At 34.0% G+C, this 17,133-nt stretch overlaps 1 protein-coding gene across 7 annotated transcripts in view; it reads left to right on the forward strand.

Moving 5' to 3' along the window:
• LOC126745805 (afadin) overlaps positions 1–17,133 on the forward strand; it is a 465,103-nt gene that overhangs the window by 409,475 nt on the left and 38,495 nt on the right. For 6 of the 7 annotated variants that reach the window (XM_050453809.1, XM_050453810.1, XM_050453812.1 and 3 more), the window contains 3 exons: positions 16,184–16,343; positions 16,397–16,591; positions 16,652–16,901. In XM_050453809.1, the coding sequence (XP_050309766.1) occupies positions 16,184–16,343; positions 16,397–16,591; positions 16,652–16,901 (605 nt within the window). The remainder of the gene's footprint in view (positions 1–16,183; positions 16,344–16,396; positions 16,592–16,651; positions 16,902–17,133) is intronic. The other variant, XM_050453811.1, reaches the window with a different exon arrangement.

The raw sequence follows: 17,133 nt of genomic DNA on the forward strand, positions 1-17,133 counted from the left end.
GAGTACTTTATAACCCTAAAATATAAATACAATACTTTACCTACTACAAAATGGTGGTACATTTAATAATTACCTGAATACCAGAACACTGACATGATTCAAAATTTCTGTAAATAATTGACAAATAAAAGACGTTTATTATTATTTTTATTTATATCTCTACAAATAATTGTTATTCTGTGCCGTATCCACAGCGACAGCGATAATTTCGATAAAAGTTTGGTTTGAATTTTTTTTTTGTTGACAGTGACAATAATATCATTGTGTAGTTAAAATATTCTCATTTAGCTTTCGGTTTTAGTGGTAGTAGTTGAAAATAGTCAATTCTTGTCCATTGGAAGAAAAAATTACGATGCGACGCGTAACTTTCACGAAACCAAAAGGATTTTCAACGATCATTTCCCGAATCGTCCTATTTGTAGAAAATATTTATGGAAACTCGTATCTAAATTTGCAACTACTGGTAGTGTAAACAACAAAAAGCCCCCAGGAGGTCCGTCCATTTCGGAAGAAAAGCAAGTTTAAATAATTGGTGAGATGATTAGTTAATCCCCAACAATCAACTTAGTCCGTCGCGAATGAACATGAGCTTTGTCCTTGTGCTGTATGAAGACTTTTGAAGAATTAAGTATCATCTGTACAAAATCCAAATGGTACACAATTTAACTGAAGCGAAACTATGACGAAAACCATTGCACGGCAGCCTATACCTAACTCCATAATATTTGTTTTAGTAAAGAATGTAAATTTTTCCTCAGCTGTAATTTTCATAGACGAAATTGTCGTTATTGGAGTGACACTAATTCTCACATCACGGGGAACTGTATTTGGATATCCTGGAAAATACTATTGACCCTCTTAATCATCGAAATTGTCGAAACGAATCCTAATGAATTCGTTATGGATATTGTATTCCAGCAAGATGGAGCTTCACCATACTACTCTAGACAAGTTCGGAATAAAAAAATATAATATAAATAAAAAATAGATTTTTAGATGGCAATTTTCCCGGTCGTTGGATCATCGAGGATCTGTGGAATAGCCAGCTCGCTCGCCAGATTTGTCACCTCTAGACTTTTTTTATGGGGCTATTTGAAGCAAAAGGTGTACAAAACTGAACCTGCTTCAGTATTGGATTTATGACGAATATTATGAATATTTGTAGAAATATCGATGTTAGTGTATTTGAAAATGTGCGGTTCGAAATTTCGGACTAACCGTTCTTGTGCCAAGAAGTTCAAGGCAACCATTTTCAGCATCTTCTCAATTGAACTCAATGTATTTATTCGATATATCAAGTTAAATGTTAATGTATTCAGGTAATTATTAAATGTACCTCCATTTTGTAGTAGGTAAAGATATTGAATTTATATTCTATAGGGTTATAAAGTACTTGTCAGGAGCTTCAAAATGATATGCCGCAAGACCACTTTTTCCATTAATTTTTTTTTCCACCAAGATGGCGCCCGGCAGCCATCTTGAAATTTTCATTTGTCAATTTTGCTTTAAAACATAGTATTCATTCATCAATTGCATTACCTCAAGTTCAGTATTTTGAATTGATCTAAAAATAAAGAGGGGGGTGACATTTAAGAAAAGCACTGTATATTTCAGTCAGTAGTTCGTTAGCGAGTTTGCTAGCGTTACGCGAACGGTGATTTTTTGATTATTTCGTAATTTCATTCCGTTCTTAACAATTTTATAAATTAATTCAATTTGTTAACTACTCTAACTTTAAAGTTAATAAAATTATAAATTCATTTTAAAGATTATATTTTCGGTTGAATAATAAGAAATTAAGGCAGGAAGTGATACAGACTCTGAATATGAAAGCGGTGCTCCAGGACCATCCACAAAGAAGAAACTACGTACGGAAATTGTGCATAAATATACATATGAATGGAGCTAAAGAAGTTTTACTTCAGTCATGTGTCTTCAAGCACATCCCTTTTTTATTAACTTTTCCGACTTTATTATTTTACAAACGCGGTAAAAAAAAATTAGTTAATTAACTAAAATTATGTCTAATTAATTAAAGGACTTGTGTGAAGTACGATTATATAAAAACTTTGAATTTAGCCTGTTTTTATTGGCGTAACTTTAAACATTACGCAGATGTTGAACAAAAGAGTCATATGATTATTCTCGCCCAGCACCCTTTGCTTTGCGGTATCATTCGGTACTACTTACACACTTAAAATTTGTCAACAATTTGACAATACATTATATAGAAGTATAATCATGGGGGAATAATAAAGACTACTTACAGTTTTAAAGTGAAGGATAAATCTTCAACTTTAGGATATTATTCTGAAAATAAAACGAAAGATCAAACACATTATTCCAGAATATTTATGTTTTTGATAAGTGATGAGTCCGTTAATAATGAATTATCTCATCGAAATGCATAACTCTTAAAACAAGGTTGGCATTTATTTTGCGGAGAAAAGACTTCCTTTAATAAAGCATCGTCTAACCACTTATCACCTCTTATAGTATTAACCATTTCCTCCACTTCTAAAATGGACGTCTTCAATAAACCGAATTAAATCATGTTCAAACAAAAGTTTTTATTTAACTTAAAAAAAATCCAATATGTCCAAACTGTCTACCACCAACGTGAATACGCGGCATTTCTTTAAAAATGACCCTTTTATCAACCTTGCAATCCTGGCAACGGTGATTTCTTGGGCTACGTCATTTCTTCGCTGACGTAATTCAACAATATGATTTATTGGTCTCGCATAAACTTTTTTTTATGACACCTCAGTAAAAAAAAATCTAGGAGGTTCAAATCTGGCGGCCTGGGAGGCCATAACATTGGACCAAGTTGACCGATTCATCTGATGAAGTACGTTTGGTCTGTATATTGACAAACTTGAAGGACATAATGTGCTGGGCAGTCATCAATTTGAAACCACATTATTCAGTCTTCTAATAGAAGTGGTATTTCGTTTTGACAGAAATGTAAATAAGCCTGCCAGATTAGATTTTATAATAATTGCACATCCGTTCAAGATACCAGTCCACATAGTTGTTTTGAACCAGTACTTTTCTTATTGAGTGAGGTGCGGATCTTCCAATGCATAAGAATGTAAATTATGGATGTTCATAAAGCCATCTTTTTTAAACATACTCTTATCCGACTACAGTACATTAAATAAAAGCATTCTGTGCCAAAACTGTAGGCTTGGCTAATAGTCCCGAGGCAGCAAGTTTTGGTGATATTGAGATCGCCTAGTGATCTCGTTTACGTTCGATAACGAAATATTACCTAAAAAGTTTTGTCAATTTTTTCAATAAAAAAAGCTATACACATTGTTTCATACACATCGGGCATTGTACACAATTTCGGTTTTCTTATATTCCAATTAATTTATTAACAAAAACCTAACCTTTCCATTCTATCAGTGAACTGCGCCATTTGCCGTCGACCGTTCTGTAAGAAATATAGGTCATATGGAAAGTATTAAATTCCATTTTAATTAAGTTGCCAGGCCAAAGTACTTATTAGGGCACTCGTATTTATTATTTAAAAGCTTAGTTATATTCACTACTTAGTACATAACCTTATTGTCAACAGAATGTATATGATGCTTTTAAAGAGCTTAATTTTTTTACTGCTAAAAAACTTTAAATAATCTGCAGTTTCACGGCATTTTAAATTTGAACGCCTTTATACATAGATTATTTCGTAGGTTGATGTTTAATGTTTGAAGAACTATCGAAGCACTGTCAAAGGCAAGGCAAAGTAGTCATTTGCATTTTATAAATTATGTTTTATGGAGAGCAACAAAGCTTTGAAGCCTTTATCATAATAGTAAACAGTTTTGTAGGAGGGAATCCTCCGGGCAAAATATTTCAAAAGCACAGACATTTTCTTGTCTTTCACTTGCAAATTTTTACTTTTCTTAGAATTAACTAGTGCTAACTGTAAAGATTTAGAAAATTAAGCGAAATTCTATTAAAATTTAATCCGACGTTAAGGAACTAGCATCAATAACTGAAACTTACTAGAAATTGTAGGACAACGCCCGAACGTCGAGTTACATTTTTTACGTAACTTCATCACATTTGCATATGAATTGACTTCTCCTAAATTCCTTAAAAAATCAAAGTTTAATATAATGATATTCGATATAGCAGACATGAAATAAGAAATTTATATTTGAATTGTGTTTTTAGTAAAATCTAATTTTCGAACTTTTTTAGTCTGTATTTTAAATTTAGCACGACGTTTCAAGCGTAAACTAACAACATCAACTAATATAAATTAATAAAATCATTATTTCCTATAAGAAAACGTATTGTCTGTCAGTGAATTTTTTTTATTGGTAAATCCGCTAGGCGGTATTGGTCTGTTGTTGTTTGATTGATATTGATCACAAGCTAATGTAGCAAGTAGGTGGTGCAGTTGTTATGAATGAAATTTAACGAATATCTAATAATGCAGATTTAAAAATTAGGGTAACTATACAATTATAAATAAAGACAAAAGAAGATTTACAGATATGAAAGCCAAAGAAAAAAATAATAACAAGATATGATCACTTATGACTAGCTTTTGATGAAACATAAAAAAGTACAAGTCATCAGTTATATACTGGAGGTGAAGCGCATTAGTGTCCTGACAGTAGAAGTCTCCAGGTGTTAGAAATATCAATGCTGGCCTGGCTGAAGATTTCTTGGATTTTTGAGTTCTGTCCAATATATGTTGTAGCCATTTTACCAAGCGTGTTCGGTTCTTCCTGATCTGGAAACCTCTCCTGTTGGGGTCAATTTTCGATGTTCTTTTGTCCTGATTTCTGTATTCAGTAGGCATTAGTCTTCCGATGCTAAACCTCCTATGGTTGTCTTCGAAGGAAAGACACTCTTGATGTAGATTTTTCTAGCAATTCTCCTAATTTTCTCCAAATTTTCTCCAAATTTCCTTTGATGCACGGATTCTTTTAAAATCTTGTTGGATCTTCCAGTTGCTGTGGTTATTTTTTTTCTGAAAGGCGACCTTTCCATGGGCTGTCAATTGGACATAAACCTAAATAACTTACAAATTTTAATCTGGATTGCTTAACACCTAAAATTATAATTCTAAATCATCTTTTTCTTAATCAAACCACATGAACTTCATAATTTCTTCTTCAGTAATTCTCAAGAAATATTATTTTGAATCAGTATAGATTAGCTAGAAGAAGAACATCCCTTGTGCTATCCATTGGACTTGGAATAACTTACAAGCTCTTGTCTAGCTTGCTTTGCAGCTAAAATAAGACTTCTAAAGCATCCTTTCCTCAATTAAATGACATTAATTTAATGATTTCTTCTTCAGAAATTCTTGAAATATATTAATTTCAATCAGAGTAGGTTGACTAAAAGAAGAACTTCGTTTGGGCTGTCGGTTGGAGCTGAATAACTGTTTTTTCCCGTTACATTAGGTTAACATTGTTAATGCATATTGTGGATGCTCTCCTATTCAGGGTTTTAATGATTCCCACCTTTGATTGAAATTGTAGTATAGTATTGTCTGGTGTGTGTGCTGCTTTACTATAAACTGCTGTTTTTAGGTATCCATTGTTGTTCTTTACAAGAACATTTAAGTGCTAACTCACTTTCCAATTTCAAGATGAACCTGATGCTTTGCCTAACGTTATTTATGTGCTCCCGAAAATTTGCTTTGTCCGAAATGATAAATGTATAATATATCAAAGACACATTTTGGGTTTGAATTGAGCTGTACTTACAGGGTGTTACAGAATAAGATGCTGATCTTTAAGGGTGCTAATACTAAGAAGAAAAGTTCAAATAATGCTATGTCCTAAACCCCTTAACGTTTGAGCTACAGTGAGGAAAAAAATGGTTTCTTCATCATAAATTTATTAACTTCGTAGATATGTTTATGAAATTTTGCACACATCCTCGAAGTATCAACAGCCATTTTTTGATGTAGGTGGCGTCCCTACAGGAACGAAGACTAAATATTTAAAAAAAAATAATATGTACGCCACTGCTTTTCACTTGCATGGTCAATTTATTAGTAAAAAAAATAAAATAAATGTATTTATTTTATAAACATATATAAAAACATAAACATGTGTACATTATTTTAGCATTACAGTATAACAACTCTAATTCTAAAAGTCTAGCTGTACTTTAATATTAAAATAGTTTAAAAATATTTCATACAGGGTCTCCTAAATTTGGTTCTAAGGGTGACAACTTTCAAGAGACTGTAGCTCATAAGTTAAAGAGTTTAGGACGTAGCCTTATTTGAAATGTTCTTCTTAAAATTACCTAGGGATTAATACCCTTAAGGATCCGCATGTTATTCTGTAACAGCCTGTAGTAAGCTCCTCTGAAAGTAGGAGTTACCATGACAAACCTCCAAAAGGTCCATCAATCCACTTTATAACAGTTGGAGATAGTTCTGAATCAAAACGCTTAATATAAAATAAATTCAATGGAAGTTCGAAAATTAGATTTTACTACTTTACCACTTTCAAAAACAAAATGACAATTTTTGCGTGACATAAATTTTTTATTTCAAAGTAGATAATCTGAACTCAGATAAGTTTTATGTTCTTATATTTTCATTCAAAATTTGGAGTTTGGTCCTGGTTTTATGAGCAAAATTTTTTTTCTTTTTTTTGTTAAAATATCTTTCGGATTCCTCAATGTATAAAAAAAATATTTTAAGTGTTTTGCCGGTTCACTGCCTTGCCAACATGGCTTTCCTTAAATTAAAATAAGCTATTTTAGTCCTATGATTGTAATCTTTGGTGTGACACTCAAATTACGAGACAGTTTTACCACTTACCAAAACTCTATTTTACTCTCAACACGTGTTTCGCTAACGATGTTAGCATCTTCGGGAGAAAATCAAAACTCGTTTAGTCTTCTCTAAGTTTTATTCTTATTTTATTTAAATAGTACAGCGTTTTTACTGTTAAGGTGTGAATTAAATACTCGATTGCACAAAAATAGTCAACTAATTTATTTACACTATTAAACACGATCACTTACGACTACTAGAAATATATATTTACAATTATTTATGTCCGATTTAAATATCCCGCCAATATTCGAAACTGAACTTTGACTCAACTGCCTCCCAACGGCGACGCGGCTCCTTATATACTCGGCTCACCATGATTCCGGAAGATTCGCGCACCTTCCACGCGTCTCCAGAGACGTCGTCATTCCGGAATGACGTTATCCTTGATAGTTTTCTGGCAATTAATAAAATAAATATTACACATTTTTAACAGTTTTCCTCGCATATTGGAAACAAATGAAAATTTGGTAACTATGTAAACGCAACTTTATTGAACTCAAAAATGCGCAAGTTTTTTCCAATTTCACCGATATTGTCCCTTAGTAGGAGAGCCAGCGACACTCGACCCTACGTCATCGGGAATTGTAATATGAATAATAACAGTGCATAGCTTGGACACGGGCGAGTATGGAACACCCTTGTCGACCGGGCAAATCATGTGGCAATTAGTGTAATTAATTAATGAAAAATACGAAAATCTTGATTCGTAACGAATTTAGGAATGAAATAAATAAGTACATGACATTATAGGGGACAGGTGGTGGCACTTTAAGGAAATATATGTGTGCCGCCCCCTCCCTTGTGCCGAACCCCTGTTGACCGAGCGCAAAGGGGTTGCTTGTAACCATTGTGCTTACATCATCAAGAATTTTGACAATTTTTTTTTTAAATTGAAGCTTAGAATGTGCACATCAAGAATAATTATGTGTGCCATGGAAATTCGTGTGCCCAATGCGATGTTGACCGGTTTTTATCGGTCGACTTCAGCCCTATAGCCCCAAGATCATTGTAATTCAATTAACTCATTGAATTCACACTTTTGCGATTAATTGCAAAGTATTTCTGCCATTTAAATTGTATGTACATGGAAGCATGGAATGTTTCCACTTTTAAATGATTGATTTTTGTCAATTTGTTATATATTTATCTTTTTTTAAATCTCCGTTACGATCGCTTCTCATCTTCTCATTGAAAAACAATTATCCTCGATCCCCCATTATCATAAACTTTTCGGAAATATTAACTTGTACTTAAAAGTGAAATTTGCATAATTTGCAATAGAAATGCCGACAATTGATAATTTTTAGCTAATTTCTATAAATAGCAATATTTTAGAAATGCAAGTAACTGACGTATTATTTGAATATGTTGCAGAGGGAGTGTTTTCAATTGAAACTTAAGATTTGTCAAAAAGTTATTTTATCAACACACATACAAATGAGGACATATTGACGAAACTTACTGTACGAGTACAAGCGTGATACATTTATTACTGAAAAAATTTATACAATATAAAACTGTTGCGTTCTGTAATTAATACAATTTGCGCATTACGAAACAAACAAGCTAATGGCTACCGGGACATGTACTTATGAATACGCATCATCAGAATCGTCACTTTCTTCGTTACAAACGGCCTCATTGTCAAAGTCAATGTCATCATCATCATTTTCTTCTTCTCTCTCTGTGGTAGCGACCAAAATATCTTCCACAGATAATGGTGTAGGTTCACCTTCGAACCAACGTGGACGTAACTTACCATTATTCGCTTCCCACCCATTTTCCGTTGGATTGAAAAGAGAACATTGTCGCAACGTACGTCGTTCTTAAAATTTTTTGATATAAAGATTTGTAACAGGGTGGAATGAGGCTCGAATCAAAACCTTTCATTTCTTTCATGAATTTCTCACTGTCACGTTTCGATGCTTACATCTTATTAAACATTTCAAATCTTGCTTTATCAACGCTATTCACTTGTTTGATATTGTACATAAAGCAGGTAAACTCTTCAATTTTCGTCAAAACGTTTTTGTTTTTTACAACGTCGGGATGGTCTAGCAAGCCAAACGCCTCTGAAAACGCGTTAACTTTTAGCAGCAATTAGAAAGGTCCCACTTTTCCTTTCCGGAAAAAAGCTGAGGTGTAATCGCAGCCTGTAAATGCATGAAATGCAGGAAGAGCTTTGCATACTTTCACACCTAACACCTCTGCTAGTTGTGTACAGTTGACGCAATCACTATTTTTATTCGACACACTTGACATGAAAATAGTTTTGTTGGTCAGTTTGTGCATGTTCCCTAGTAGAATGATTAAAATATCTGTGTCTGTTGCCTTGACCATTACAGTACAATCTGATTCCAGTTGAGCGATGTGATAAATTATTCTAGTATCTGGTTCTTCGTGAAAGCATGTGAACGATTTTTCTTCGCAATAAATCACGGGATTGCCAGCAGCATGAAATGAGAAACAACGCTCCTCTACGGTTAAAAATACTTTTTTTCCATTAAAATAAGGGGCCAATGTTTGCGTTTTCAAATTTTTCGACTGGAAATCAACGAAAGTTCTTTGAATTTTTTTTTTGCTTCTTTGAATTTTCTCAATGACTTTCATCGAAAAATAATTTTCTTTGCTAAAACTCGTACAATTCCACGAATGAAATAAATTTATTTATTTAAAAGTACTTTTATTCATTAAAAACACTTTTTCAATAAAGTAGATTTATTGAAGAACACTGCAATTGAATAAATAACATGTATTGAATTCACTTAATTTTTTGGTAAGGTAATGTTCAGGAATTACATTTTTCAATTTTCTCAATAAATTTTATCAAATAATAATTTTGTTTGCTGAAACTCATAAAATTTTGTGAATGAAATTGTAATTTACTGACAAGTACTTTCACTCATTACAATAAATTTTCCCATTAACTTGATGTCTTGGAGAAAGTTTATTGAACTTCATTCAATTCACCGTTCTTTAAAAATCCTACGAAAATTTTTCAGGATTTTAAGCTTCGATATGCATCGCGAGTGACATTTGATCAATGCACATACACAATTGAATCCGTTCGCGATTTACAACTCTGACTTCAGTGAATGATAAGAATATGTGACTTCAATTTTCGATAAATTGATCACTCATGCTTTATTAACGTCATTAGAAAAAATACTACAAAATTTCAGAAAAGAATTCAAGATTCACTGTTTTACTTCCAATGAAATTACTGCAGTAATCATCAATGAAATATAGTTTCATACAACCTGTAGATGGTATGAACATTTATGTACTTATAACCTGTTTCTCCCCGCAAAAAGTTATGAATTCTTCTTTCCATCTACTTTTGATGACACAAGCCTTTTGGTAGCACTCTCTGTGATATCCATCATTTTCCCTTGATTTCGGAAAATTGTAGACATTCGTATTTACATTTTTTTTACGTTACGACAACTTTCAAATGAAATATCCGTGAATGGTATGACATTCGTGGATTTTCCTCAAATAAAACACTTCATGGCTCGAAGGAAATGTTTTATTTCCGACTGCCAACGATAAACAATTTCTTCTTCTGTACCTTGCGCCTGCTTGAGCCAAACTGTGTCTCCGCTCTAGCAGCTGCTGGCTTGGGCACCCAATTCGACACGCTCATTATACACGGATAGGGTGGACACAAATTCTATAGAATCCTGTTCTAGGAATGTACAATGTCCTGAAGAAAAAACGGGCAAAGTTTCCGTTTTCTGCTATGTACAGTACCCAAAATAAGTCGTAAAGATCTTGGTATTGGGCTGAAGTCGACCGATAAAAACCGGTCAACATCGCATTTGGCACACGAATTTCCACGCCACACATAATTATTCTTGATGTGCACATTCTAAGCTTCAATTTTTAAAAAAAATTGTCAAAATTCTTGATGATGTAGGCGCAATAATTACAAGCAACTTCTTTGCGCTCGGTCCACAGGGGTTCGGCACAAGGGAGGGGGCGGCACACATATATTTCCTTAAAGTGCCACCTGTCCCCTTCAATATCATGTACTTATTTATTTCATTCCTAAATACGTTAGGAATCAAGATTTTCATATTTTTCATTAATTAATTACACTAATTGGCACAGGATTTGCCCGGTCGACAAGGGTGTTCCATACTCGCCCGTGTCCAAGCTATGCACTGTTATTATTCATAACACAATTCCCGATGACGTAGGGTCGAGTGTCGCTGGCTCTTAGACTACCTCTTGGGCGCGCCCTGTATATTAACAAATGGCACTATTAATAAATATAAAATATGTGTCACTTGTTATGCTTGAATATTTTTCACTGTCTTGTTCAAAACATCAACCTACCAAATATAAAAATTATATATGAGTATTATATAAGCTGATATAAAAACTTATACTCAATCTCAAGAGATTTTTATTAGAACTATGCATTATATACATTTAACCTGCAAGTACCGCTCTATATACTTACTAATATTAATGTATCGCTAACGCTAGTCTTTTTCCTTTAATTTACACGCAGCCCACGTTCAGGATTACAATTACTTCGACCAATACCATTACTACAATCATCGAAGCCCGTTCGGGTCCAACGAATCCCTTTATTCCAACTCTAGCAGACAAATTTACACACCTCCGGTATACAAACCGAAGAACAACGTGTTTTTTAATTCCGACGATAGCTTATTTAAAAGTGAACGGCGCAAATTTGTCATACCGAGGATCGAAATTCAAAGTGACGAGCCAGTTTTTAACTTGCAAGTGACCGATTTTAGCGATCCCAGTCCGAAAAATGTTACATTAACTTACGACGAGACCGGCTGTAACATGAAATTAAAGAAAATCGAGGAGTATGTTACGCCAAAAACTAAAGCACGGGAATTCGCCCAAAGCAAGAGTTTTTCGATCGACGTTAATAAAACTTCAGTGGATATAGATAGCATAAGAGAAACTGATAAATTTTTAAGTATTGCTACAAAAAAATTATCTCGTCAGAAAGCGACGTCTTCTTCTATGATAGATTTGTCAAGCTCCACATCGTCTATAAATAGTTGTATTTATGAGTCGAACTTGGACTTAAGCCAAATAGATCCAGACACTCCACTTAAACACTGGAAAAGTCCCTTTGAAATTCGACATGCTAAAGATCTTGAGAAAGACAATAAGGCAACCAGTGAACCTAATTTAAATAGGAAGAAATACACTATTAGCAGCAGAAGTAAAAGTGTTAGCGAAGAAAACATAAACGACAAATTGACCGAGTACGAGCGCCTTGAAATTTTAAAATTATTACACGATTGGAGTATAAATGGATCTGAGTCTAAAATTGAATACAATATGAACCTCACTAAGGCACGTAGCACTGATAATATCGACAGCATCGCCAGAGATGATGATGAACCAAGTAATTTAAAGAAAATCCTAGAAAAATCTTGCTCAGAACCAGATTTGTCGCCGAAGACCACTCAAAAACCAAAAGTTACTATAGAAAAGTACAACTCGGAGTCCAAAATAGAAAGTACCATAATTGATGATGATTTTTTACACAAATGCCAATATAAAAATTGCATTTTTAACATAGATAACGCACCAAATAAAGGGACCATTTACGAGACGACTGCCACTATTAAGCTCAAAAGTATTTTAAAAAACAGCAAAGAAAAACTCGAAGAAAATATTAACTATAGCAGTGACTCTTTAAAAGAAAATGCCCAACATAATGGTAATTTGCCGATTCGCAAGCCTAAAATTCAAAACAATACCAGACGTAATAGTGAGATTATTGAAACTAATAAACCTCTGAACACTGAGTTGATACGCTGTGATAGTTTGGAGCGTTTAACGCAGATGCGAAGACCTAAAAAATTTCCCGAATCATATGTAGTAACGAGAAAAGGAAGTTTTCGTAGTCAAAGACTGAAAAACAACGAAAGACCTAAAAGTCCCAAAGTTATTGTTTTAAAAAAGAAGTGCATGCCTAAAACCTGGAAGAGTTGTTCGGATATAAAACCAAAAAAACCTGTTAAAAAATGTTGTAAATATGCTAAGAAGAGCTGCCCAGTCTTGAAAAGTTCCACAGATTCACCCAAAAGGGCTCGAAAAGTGAAAAGTTGTGTCTGTATTAGTGAAGAAAACATCTTGGAAAGCATTTCAGATGAGCAAGCAGCATGTTCTGAAACAGTAGCGCTTCAGGGAGATATTCAGTCATCAAAAGCAGCTCAAAAAGTATGTTTTCAAGAGCATCATCAGGAAATAGGGAATAGCTGTGAAACTGATGAATTTAATGAGTTTCAAAACAGCTTCGAATCACTGTGCTGCAACTCAGATTATCAAGTGGCACCAATGCGTCCGCAGCGTCCAGGTTTTGCCAAACAGTATTCTTTGAGTAACCTAAATAACCGCCAATTTAACTACAATCAAAAGACTCCGTTAAAGACTTTACAGCGACAAAGTACGTTACCCGGAACATCTGCGTACTGTGTAAATTGTCAGCAGACCAATGAGGACCCGTTTTTGGATATTCGATATGGCGGGCATCTACAGCAGCAGCACCCTTCTGCTAGGTTAGAAGTTGGTTTTACTCCCACTTCCTCCTATGGCTCTGCTTATCTTGTCCATCGTAAGATTACGATACTGTCTTGCGCACTGTTTTATTTCTGTATATATAATCATACGTCTTGAGAGCTTGCAATGTTAAAGTATGATAAGTTTATGATTTTGTATTTTTATCCATAGTGTATGTTTACTTATTATATAGATTATCGTTGATTGATTGGATAAATGAATAATATACTTTGAGTATCCGAAGAAGCAAAGGTGTTGTTCTTGTATTATTAGCATGAATTCGTGAACTGAAAGTCAACTTTACATCACGATTGAACATATACATCCTCCGTGCTTCTTCAAGATATCCAGTTTCAATCTAGATGCTCTTCACTCTTTTCATAAAGTCATCCTTGCATATAGATTATCAACCAGCACTTTTTGTTGGCCTCCATTTGTGAAAATTTTTGATTCATCCCTCTTCCACGTTTCCAGGGACGTGCTCAAACCAGCGCTATTTCAAATATTCGAATAATGATTCTTTATTTTGGAACCTGATTTCTCAGGCTCAGATCTTTTATGGTCGTTATAGTAGAATACTCTCTATGAATCTCTTTTTCAAGATTTTCGTCAGCAGATCATACATACATTTAAGAATAAGTCTGTTGGTGATTTCCTTTTTCACTAATATCACCATCTACAGATATTTTTTCTTTTTTTTAGCTGCCATCTTCGTTGCGAAGGTTGGCAATCATCAATGCTATGCGCACTCTTAAGACAGCAGATCAAGCTACACAACAGTTTTGTTCCAGTCACACAGATCCTTCGACCACGACTGGCGTCTTCTTCCGATACTTCTTCTTCTTCTTCTTCTTCCTTGCATCACTTTAGCACTTCAATATTTGTTATTCTTTCTCCCTAGCTATTTTTTTGTATTCTCCGGTAAGTCTAGTGTTCGAAAGCTTCTAGTCTTCTTATATCTTCTTTCTTCAGGTTCTATACCTTCGTGCCATAAAGCAGCACAGACAGCACATTGATATATCGTGTTTAAAACATTTATTTCATTTTCATAACCGCTGATTTGGCCATTTCTATTCTCATTCTTACTTCCTGGGAGCAGCCGTTGTATTTGTTGAAAATAGGTCGAGGTATCTGTATTTTTCTACCTGTTATACTGGTTGATTGTGTATGTAGATTTGACCGACATTGCTTGTACGTTTGCTATCAACATGGATTTAGTTTTTTCACGTTGTCAGTCTATATTCTTCACATTTTTTCATTTACTTTGGTCACTAGTATTTGTGAATCTTAGAGTGTGCCTGCTATTAGTTCTGTATCATCAGCATACCTCAAGATCTTAAAGGGTATTCCGTTTATGTTAACGGTTGTTTCATTGCTTAATGAAGTGTTCGTGATTTCCTCCGGTGACAGAATACATCCTTGTCTAACTCTTTTTTCTCTTTTCTGTATTGTGTCCTTCTACCCTTAACATTGCTTTTTTATTGTAATATAAATTAGCAATAATTCTGATGTCCTTTCTGTCTAATTTTTTTGATTTTAAAAGTCTGATCAGATGGTCGTGTTTTAGCCTGTCGAAAGCCTTGTTGTAGTCTATGAAGAAGATCCTGATTTATATCCATGAATCGTTGTGTGAGTGCATTTAAAGCATGTAATACTTCCCTTGTGTCAAAAACTAAACTGAATCTTGCTGATATGTTCTTCCAATTTCTTATAGATTGCCATTTTTAGAAATGCTTACAACGTATGGCTCATGCGACTTACAGTGCAATAATCTATCTGCACATTGTTTCGCATTGGCACTTTTGGAATGATTATAACAGTTAATATGAGCCTGCTTTCAGTCAAGTCTGCTTTCCTCTTATTCATCGATCCATTCTTCGTTTTATCTGTTATCCTTAAAAAGTTCTTCTATGTCTCTTTTTCATGTCTTTAGTTTTTCCTCTATTTCGATGCTTGTTTTTGTATGCTAGTGGTTTGTTTTTTGTATGTTCCTGTTGGTTCCCCAGGACTTAATCTAATTCTTGAATCGATGTGGTTGTCAAGAAGTTCCACTCACGTTTTTTGTTTCCTTTCTTTTGATTCAAAGAGTATCCAGAATTTTGTTATTTATTATTTGTTTGGTCTAACTTTCTCACTGATAACTTTAAGGTAAGAATACTCGATTACCTAGATGTGTAGAAAAATATAAACTCGTTATACTTTATTATTGCTTGCTCTCTTACGATATTTTATTATTTTTTGGCTTTCGTTCTTAAGTAACCAAATATTGTTTCCATACACCTTAGAGCGAATCTGAGGAGACTATTTGTTTGCTTGAGATTGTATTGCTTAGTTTTAAGTTGCCATATTATACCATCTATTACTCCGCTTCTCGTGCATAGGCTAATCATTATTATATTTGATTAAATTTGTTTTTTATATTTTAGTTATAAGCACTGTTTTCTTTAGATATATTTAGAAATTAATGCTTAAAAAGTGATTTAAGTCATGAATCAGTTTTGGTACCACATAACTAATTCTGCATTATATCACTTTACATAGTAAGTATTCCAGCTTAAAAGTTATTAACTTCAGGGGGTAATTATGAAACAAATAAACAAGGTTTCGATAAAAAACTGTTTTGTTAATTGATAATAATTCAAAGTACTGAAATGATTCGTTACATATCCTATATTTAAAAACGTTTGAACTGTGACTCATTACCTCTAAAAGCTAATAACATTTAACTTGAATCAGCTTGTATTCAAAAACAAATGCCTACTAGTATCTGACAAACTGTTTTCTTGTATATAGGCCCCAGACGAATGTCTGAACGCGATTTACCATCCAGAGTCGACTCGGAACGCACCATCCCTTCTTCTAAATCTGTTCCTGCTCTTCACCAGATCCATTCACCCACTCAGGAGCAACCGAGGGCCGCAGGAAGCCAGCCTAATAACTTCTTAGCTGACGGGTATGTAGGTCTTAAATTTACGATTTTAGTTTGTTAAGTTAAATGTATGTTAGGTACAGTAGGACCTCGTCCAATAACAGTATTAACACAAACAACGTGCCAAGCGGAAGCCAGAACGGCCAAATAGGGCCCGCCGCTTTAAGAAGTCGTTCTACGCATAACCTAAATCAGCAACAAGATGGTGGATTTTATCAAAATTTGAGCGTGTATAGGAACAAAGTTCCTAGCCCTCAACAACTTGGTGATCGGTACGATTTATTTTTTTTAATTACATTTTCATATTCCATTAACAAAAATTGCGTTTTTAGAACATCAGCCCTTCGTTCCTCCCAAAACTCTCTACAGTCATCTATTACTTCTCCGCCTAACTCACAGCGGCCTTCTTCGGCCTATTATCCAACGAATCAGGCACAACCTAACTTTAATCGGCCTAACTTACATCAGTCTATACCGAACCTGAAAAGTCCGCCCTCTATGCAAAGGTTACAAGAGGATAATGGTCGGCTTACTGGCAGTTATCCTAATGTCGGAGCAACAGGGCAGCAACAGTATTATACAGTAAGTGATTTTAATAAATACAAGTGTTTAGTATATTTTTATTTGCATAAATTTTTTAAATGTACTTGAGCAAACAAAGTTTTAACATATTTAAAATTCATGCACCATGCCGTAAAAATTTAATGTAGAATTAAAAAAAAAGACACTAAAAACAGAATAAACAGACCTAAAAACATTCACTAGACATAGCTAATCTAAAGACGCGAGTAGTTTTATTTTTTTAATAAATTAA

The sequence above is a fragment of the Anthonomus grandis genome, chromosome 16 (assembly GCF_022605725.1).
Source record: "Anthonomus grandis grandis chromosome 16, icAntGran1.3, whole genome shotgun sequence".
NCBI lineage: Eukaryota > Metazoa > Arthropoda > Insecta > Coleoptera > Curculionidae > Anthonomus > Anthonomus grandis.